General features: G+C 37.6%; 1 protein-coding gene across 1 annotated transcript; it reads left to right on the top strand.

Annotated features, from left to right (window-relative positions):
- Window positions 1–7,702: 7,702 nt before the first annotated feature.
- Window positions 7,703–7,974, top strand: LOC118851607 (40S ribosomal protein S27). Its single transcript, XM_036761113.1, has one exon. The coding sequence runs from the start codon at window positions 7,720–7,722 to the stop codon at window positions 7,972–7,974; it is 255 nt and encodes an 84-aa protein (XP_036617008.1). The 5' UTR covers window positions 7,703–7,719.
- The last annotated feature ends 955 nt before the right edge of the window (window positions 7,975–8,929 follow it).

Genomic DNA, 8,929 nt, shown 5'->3' on the forward strand with positions numbered 1-8,929 from the left:
GGAGACCAGAAACAAAACCTAGAAAAAACCCTTTTACACCAGGCAGTATAGAAGAAAAATTCCTAGAAAACTTACATACCGCTAATATGTTCCAAAACCTGAGCCAATAAAGTCTCAGCAACCATCTGTGTGAAAGATTTTCATTAAAGCCCTTTATGTCCAAGTTCCATCAAGATGATGACGTTGCCTTGAGCCAAAATGAATCATGTCCAATAGTTTATCTCCATAGATGAAAAACAAAACTTTTTAAAGACATACTAACTAGTACTGTAGATGGCATTCAGTTACTGTAAAAAAAGCTTTTGATTAAAATAGCAAGTGGATATAAGGAACAAAGTAGAGAGAATTTTTTTAGCATAACAAAAAAATTTCATTTTGTTTGGCATAAATAAGTTGAAATTGAGTCCTCCTCTGTATGTAAGGGCAGTTAGGTAGTGTAGTAGTGGTCAGAGCATCAGGGCTGGAGTCAGGTTGACCTAAGTTCGAATCCAGCCTGAGACATTTACTATCTGTGTGACCCTGAGTAAGTCACCTAACCTCTGTTTGCCTCGGTTTCCTCATCAGTAAAATGGTGGTTAATAATAGCAGTATTGTTATGAGGATCAAATGAAATAATATTTGTAAAGGGCTTAGCACAATGCCTGGCACATGGTAGGTACTATACAAATGTTATGATGATGATGTCGCTGTTAGAATCAGGATTTAGAATCAGAAAAAAAACCTTCAAAATCATCTAGTCCCACTCCTTTGTTTTACAAAAATGAAAATTGGAACCCAATGTATTGACTTGTCCAGAGTCTCATACTTAATAACAAAGGAAGCTGGGATTTTTAACTCAAGCCTTATGAATCTAAATGCATTGTTCTTCCCACTGTGTTTATATGAGTAAAGACAAAACTACCAGAACAGACAATAAGAATGAAAGAGAAAGAAAACATCATGCCTTCAAATGTCATTGAAGTTTGCTTTTCTCAGGAATAACAACCTAAAACGGAACTTGCTGTGCCATTCTATGGTCTTGGCTACTTTGCTAACTAGCAAATTCAGGGATTTGTTAGATAAGCCTAGCTTTAAGGTATAAAAATAAAACTAATTGTGCCACCTGACTTAGGAGGAAGCCATTTTGACAGCAACTTGGCCATGTGGGCAGAGGGATACTTCTGGAAGCATAGAATGGAAGAAATAAATAACAGAGAAACTGACAAGCCTTTAAGAAAGAAATGAAAGAGACTATGCCTGAGTTTTCTTCATTCAGATGACACCTGTCATGGCTTCCTGGGCTGAAAATGCAGTGTTATTGCTTGGCGCTGATGATGGAACTAATCTCAAGGAAGAACAAATAAAATCACTAGAAACATTAATATCACCTAGGAGATCATCTAGTGGGCAGGAGGATAATATATCACTCTCTAGTGATATGTTGATTCCTCAGGTACGATAATGATACTGAATCAAATCCCTGGTGTCAAAAAGCTGACTTCTGTTCAAATAGGAGAATACAGAGAACTCAAGATGATTTCCTGCAAATATACTTCATGTTGTCTTATATTGTCTTTGGTTCTGACAGAAAATAAAAGAAAAAAATATTTTGAGATTTGGAGCAGAACTTTATCTCCCTTCGAGTGAGAAAGGGAGTGGTGGTTGCATGCCCCTTAATCCCCCAAAAGTTTTTTGAACAAGATAAAATGGAAAAAAATAAGAACAAAAATAAAACAAAAAATACTTATCTGTTTTCTGAGCCTAAGGACAAGAGATGCTTCTAGAGCAGGAAGACAGAAGCAGCCAACCGCTGAACAAGTAACTGAATGAGGAACAATGGCTAGGAGTCTAAAGAGTCAAATTCAAGCTTTCTATAAAAATGGGAAAAAAAGGCCCACAAAACTTCCTAATGAATGGCCATAAGTGGAGTGGGCTTCTTAAGAAATAAGGAAATCACAGCATCTTAGAGTTAGACTTAGAAGGATCCTTGGTTATCATCCACATCTTCACTTTATAGATGAGGAAACTGAAGCCCAAAGAAATTAATCAACTTGTCTAATGCCACATATACAGTGTGGCATAGACGGTTAGCGTGAAAGAGCTGGTATTTCAGCAGATAGGATCAGGATAAGCTGAGTTCAAATCTAGTTACAACAAATACTTGCTAGCTGTGTGCTAGACAAGTCACTTTACCTTAGTTTCCTCAACTGTAAAATAGGGATATTAACAGTATGTACCTCCTAGGGCTGTTGTGAGGATAAATTCATATATGTAAAGCGCTTTGCCAACCTTAAAGTACTGTATCAATGATAACTATTATTATTATTGTTATTTTTATTATGACATTTGAACCCAGATCCTCTGACTCCAGACACTACCTCATCTTTCCACTTCATCATGCTAGTTGAGTTCCCCCTCATGGGAGATATTTAAGCAAATGCTAGGTGAGCACATGTCAGGTATGTTGTGAAGGGGTTAAGTGGTAGAGAAAGAAAAGAAATACTTGTTAATCTGGGGAGGGGAAATCAGAAAAAAATGGGATTAATAAAAACTCATATTTGTGCAGCGCTTTAAGATTTTCAAAGTGCTTTCCTCACAACTATGCAAGGAAACCAGTGCAAGTAATAGCCCCTTTTATAAATGTGAGATTCAGCATGTTGCCCAAATACTAAATCTGGCAAGACTCTGACCCAAGTCTTCTAAGGTGCCAAACCAGTTCTCTTTCCATTATGCTGGCCTTTCTGTCATAGAAATTCATTGAGTCAATTTGTTTTTTTTTTCCACTTTCCACTTTTCAAAGCCAATAGACAATTTAAAAAGGTAAGATTGGAAGCAGTACATTTGTATGCAGTGTATTTCTCTCTTTTCTCTAATTCAGTACTTGTTTTGACTTTTACTCTAACCAGATCATCAAATTGCCCACAGATAGATAGTTCTGAAATATGTACCTTGTTGGTCTCTAGTCATTTCCTGACTATTAAGATAGAATCAGTTTCATTCTGGGAAATAATAATCAATGTTCACCACGTCTAAGCATTTTCTGACTCTTTCCTTAAAGCATTGTTTTTCAAGTTTGAAAATAAAAATAAAAACTTGACTGATTTATTTTTCATTTGTCTCCTAACATTTCAACCTTCTTCATTTCAGTCTTCTGTCTCTCTTGGTGACTTCATTCCCACGTTGATGAGTCTAAAATGTCCATAGCCATCTCTTATCTCTCTCCTGAACTCCAACATAACATTACCACTGCTTCACAGACCTCTTCCATGTACTGTGGTATCTCCAACTCAAAACGTCCCAAATGGAATTTATTTTCTACCCAAAACATGTCTTTTCCAAAGCTTTCCCTGTGAAGGGTACTACCATCCTACCAGTCATCCAGGTTCATAACCTGGATATTATACCCTCCCCCATCTGCCATATCCAAACAGTCACCAAGTTCTGTTAATTATACTTCCACAACATTTCTCTCATCCATCGCATTGCCTATGTTCACCTTATCATCACCTTATCATCTGAGGGTTATGGCCCTATTTACCTCTTACCTGGATTATTATAATAGACACCTAATTGATCTCTCTGTTTCCAATCTCTTCCCTTTCTAATCCATCCTTCACAATAATCTCAGGACACAGGTCTGGTCATGTCACACTCCTGAACAAAATAAAACAAAAAACCTTCAGTGCCTCTGAGTAGTCTCTAGGGAGAATTACATTCCTTAAACTGGCATTTAAGGTCCTCCACAATCTAGCTCCCACATTTCTTTCTACTGCTATTTTATTAGAGTCCTCTTCAAATATTGTGGGTTCAAGAAAATAAGGTATACCCTGAATTCACCAGCCACCAACTCTCACCTCTGTGTATTTGCACCAGGAATCTTCCAAACCTGAAATATATTCTCTTATCCCTGCCACTCAGAACCCTAAGACTTATTTCATGGCTCAGGTCAGGTACCATCTTCACTGTGAATCCTTTCCTGACTTCCCCTAAAGAGTTTGCTCTCTTGTTTCTCAGAGTATATTTATGTTTATATTTATGCCATACCCTCATGCCAATCCCTCATCCCCACCTGGAAAAATGAAAAATTATTGAGTCCAGGGATTATTTTGGTTTTGTTTTTATATGTCCTGGACATTGTCCCTGGTACTATGCCTTGTAAATAGTAGGCATATAATGAAAGCTTATTGAATCGAATCAAAATTATGTGATCACCCACACAAAAGTATAACTGCTACACATGAACAAGCACATTTTTTGGAAGTATGTACATTACCTTGAAATTTGAGTAGAGTTACTCAGGTAGCAGTATTTTTCACAAAGCTTACCCCTTTGAATTTATGATCTTTTTTTCTGAATGCTTTTTTTTGGGGGGAGGATCCAATTGAAAACAGGATTCTGTGTGCTCTATTCTTGTGTGATGTTTTAGCTAAAGGGTCTTTGACGCTTTTGTCCCTCTTCATTTTTTGTTGCTTATCTAGAAAATTATTTATGCAGAACTGGCTTATTTTTTCAGAATACAGATATCTTGTTTTAAGTCTCAGTGCCAGATAAAGTGACAAATGAAGGAAAATGCGCACAACATTGGAAAACAAAGTCCTTCAAGGTCTGATTGCATTGTCCTTCACTAATTGTGCCTACCAATTTATTCAGACCCAGAAAACCTTTTAAAATTGTCTTCTTCATCATTTATATAAATAACAATAGAAAAACACGGGCTCCAGCATTTAATTTTTGCTACCATATTTCTAGGAGGATGCATGGTTTGTTTTTTTGCAGTTGCTAAGATCCTAGATGATGGAAAAACTTCCCACACATTCTAAGGTGGCTTTTGATACTATTTCCAGTCTGCCAATCTGCAAATTATTAAGATTGGCTTGATTAAAACAGGACACTATTTGCAATTTTGACAAGGTGGAAGCTTCTTATCAAAAATGAGGATTCCATTTAAAAGCTGAAAATATTAATTACCCAGAGAAAGCAAATGTTTTTCCTTAACTATGGATGATTATGGTTACGTAGAGAAAATCAGCAAATTGTCATTTGTTGTGAAGATAATAAAAATAACTCACATATATATGATAGATTTAAGGCAATTACATGTTATTGCATTTGATTCTCACAACAATCTTGAGGGAGGTGCTATTATTATCTCCCTTTTACAGATGAGGAAACTGAGGCTGGGATCATTCAAATGACTTGCCCAGGATCACACAGCTATATTTGGGATTAGGAATATAATTAGGTTATAGTTTCACTTTTTCATCTGTGGTCAGACCACATCTAGAGATCCTGCATTCATTTCCTGGCACTCTTTTTTTAGTGGCAATGTTGGTAAGTTGGTTCATCTTCAAAAGGTGGTGGCTAGAATGATGAAGAAAACTGAAGCTATACCACATGGTCATTAGTTGGAGGAACCTCTTAGAGATGCTTAGCTGGAAAAGGGCAAATTTTGAGAAATGGTAATGTCTTCAAACATTTGAAGGATTGTTAGTTGGAAGAAAAATTAGACTTACTCTGCTTGATCTAAGAAGAGAGAAATAGAACCTAGAGGTGGAAGTTAAAGGGGGTTAAGTTTGTCTCGATGTAACAGAGAAAGTATGGTATAGTAAAGAATTTAGGACTTGGACTCAGGATTTAAATACCTGAGTCCAAATCCTGACCTCTGCCACTTACTACCTCTGTGATCCTGGGAAGGTCACTTACCCTCTAGATGCCTCAAGCAGCTCCCCAGCGCTTATCTCCTAAGTACATAAGAAGAGATTTTCCCAATGCTGAAAAAATCATGCATCCGTCACATACTCAGGTAGGGTTATCAATGTTGTTTTCCCCACCACGGATTGTAAATTCCTTGAAGGCAGAGACTTTTGATTTTCATCTTTATATCCCTAGCACCTAGCATGGTGGCACAAAGTAGATGCCTAATAAAATTTTATTAAATGAAATTGAATTGAATCGAATTGAAAAACGGAATGAACTTTCTTATAAGAGCTCTCTGCTCAAGGAGGTATTCATACAGAGACTGGATAATCTCTTGAGGATGTTGTAATGGTGATCAATAGATTACATCTTCGGTCCTTTACGTTAATAAGGTTCTATGATGAACTTAGAGACTAAAGATTCAACTTCTTACTGGAACCGAAGAATTCCACAGGTTTAAAAACCAGGGCAGATTCTGATTTCTAGAATTTTGCATTGTCTTATAAGATTATGGCAAAATCATTTTACACATCTACTTGGAATCCCTGATGGGGAATTTTATTAACTAACTGACTGATGGTTTCTTTTTGTAGTTATTTCATTTATCTGCAGTCTTTGGGGAAAGGGACATGATCCTTCAAAAGAAAGCACTTTGTCTCTCAGTTGTTCTTTTGTTGTTCATTCATTTCAGTTGTGTCTGCCATTTGGGGTTTTCTTGACAAAGATACTAGAGTGGTTTGCCATTTTCTTCACTAGTTCATTTTACAGATGATAAAACTGAGGCAAACAGGGTTAGGTGACTTGCCCAGAGTTACATAGCTGGGAAGTGTCTGAAGCCAGATTTGAACTCAGGAAGATGAGTCTTCCTGACTCCAGGGCCAGCATGCTATCCACTGTACTACCTAGCTACCCAGTTGTACCACCTAGCGGCCCAATGGTCTGTCAGAGGTAATCAATAACCATCTAAAGGCCACATTTAACATCCTTTTCTTTACTCTTATCCACTTTATCATGTCTGTTGACCACTAATCACTTTTAATTTTATTCGGTGAATGTTTATTCAACCTTTGGTGAAAGCTACTAAAGGACTCATTCTTCTCCCTTCTTTCATAAACATCTTCGTTTCTCTGTATGTGTGGAACACATGCATCCCTACTCCAAGTAATTCTTTTCCAAAGCTCCTATTTCCAATATCAATTTCCCTCCCAAATCTTGGAGATACAAGAGAAAATTCTGAACACCAAATTTTGGGTCTTAAAAGGGATCCATAATCCTAAAGTCCATCCAAATGAATGGGTGAGGGGAGGGAGGATGGAGAACCAAAGCATGGGGTAAAGGAATTTGGGAGAAAACTGAGATGTAAAAAGGGAGGACATCTGAAATAGAGCAAAAGAAAAAAAGAACAGGAAAGAAAACAGAGGGATGGAGTAGGAGGAGGTAAAAAGATGGAGAGAGACAGGGAATGTCAAATTGAGAAGGAAGAATGTGCCCAGGAAGAAGGAGCAAATGACTTGTAGGAAAGCAATATCCATCATTTTCATAGAAGACAGGAGCTAAAAGGGGTGATCTAGGCTGAGCTTCATCATGTTTAAGATGAAGAAAATGAGATTTGAAGGTGGCAAATGACTTATCTAGTTCCACAGCTAGTTAGTGACAGTGCTATGACTAAAAGCTAGGTCTCCTCATGCCTGGTCCAGTGTTTTGCCACTGTGTTCCATAGCTTCTCCAATAATGAATTTTATGGGCTTCCCTTTCCTTTGGTTTCTGCTCCCTAACTTTGCATAACTATATCTCCTTGTTGCATGGGATAGTTTTATTGGGAAGGTCATACCTAGGAAATGATTATGGTGTGAAAGACAACAAGCATCAATAAAACGTTATTTTCAATTTTATAGGCTTTGTGTGTGCCTAAAGTCAACACACACTGTAATAATTTTGAGGCCAATAATTATATTTTCTAATTCCAAAATGCTTTATAGTTTAAAAACTCTCTTATAATTCTCTTTGCAGCTTTTCCGGCGGTGAAGATCTCCCCGCGCCAACATGCCTCTCGCGAAAGACCTCCTGCACCCCTCTCCCGAGGAGGAGAAGCGGAAACACAAGAAGAAGCGCCTGGTGCAGAGTCCCAACTCGTATTTCATGGACGTGAAGTGCCCAGGGTGCTACAAAATCACCACTGTCTTCAGCCACGCGCAAACGGTGGTCCTCTGTGTCGGGTGCTCCACTGTGCTCTGTCAGCCTACTGGAGGCAAGGCCAGACTTACAGAAGGATGCTCCTTCAGACGGAAGCAGCACTGATGACTGAATCAAGATGAATGAGGAACTGTAAAGAATAAAACAAATTTGATACAAAAAAAAATAATTCTCTTTGCAATCCTTTCCCAAATCTAGGAAAGGATTTTAAACAGATTCTAAAGTGTCTGTTTCACAATATCTAACATTTTACCTGATCCAAAAGTCAGCGACCATGCACCGGGAGCAGCGGTAATTAGTCTGTCAAAAAGTCTCTGAACGATTCCCAAATCAAAAGTGACCTGGCTGGTTCAAACATGCTAGCAACTTCAGAGAAAATGGATACAGTTTATAGTGTTAATTCTCCTTTGCCAGACTGTAGTTGGAAAATAGAATAGATTTGAAATCTTTTTTTGATTTTTAGATAGAAAGGATTTTGGAGAGGCTTTAAGATTTGTTACCATGTTCCAACTTTCTGAATTCATATGACAATTTTTTTCCCATAATTCGTAGGAAAACAAGATGTTTCCATGGGTCCAGTACACTTTTCCTACTGTCCTGCAGTGATACAATAATCTGTTATGCTACTATTCAATGTTGCATGAATCATAAGTTTCAACCCTGCAATGGCTGACACCTTGCCAATATTCCTTATTAATAGATACTGAGAACACAAGAACCATATCTCCCCAACTTTTTGTGCCCTCTCTTATTTAATTTTCTTGAGAACTTGTCCCTCATGGCCTTCAGAACCTTGTTGCTTCATGAATCATAGACTTAGGATTGGAAAGGAACTTAGACATCACCCAGTCTAACCCTTCCACCCACCCCCATTTTACGAATGAGAAAACTAAGCCTTATAGAGGTTAAATGATTTACCCAAGATCTCAGAGGTATCTATCTAGAATCAAACAGGTAGAATGACACTTAAATTGTCTTTTGATATTTTTTCACCAAACTGAATAAAACAGGATCATAAGGTCTTAGCTCTAAGACTATTAGGGACCTTGGAAGTCACCTA

This window comes from Trichosurus vulpecula, chromosome 5, assembly GCF_011100635.1.
Source record: "Trichosurus vulpecula isolate mTriVul1 chromosome 5, mTriVul1.pri, whole genome shotgun sequence".
In the NCBI taxonomy this organism is placed as follows: domain Eukaryota; kingdom Metazoa; phylum Chordata; class Mammalia; order Diprotodontia; family Phalangeridae; genus Trichosurus; species Trichosurus vulpecula.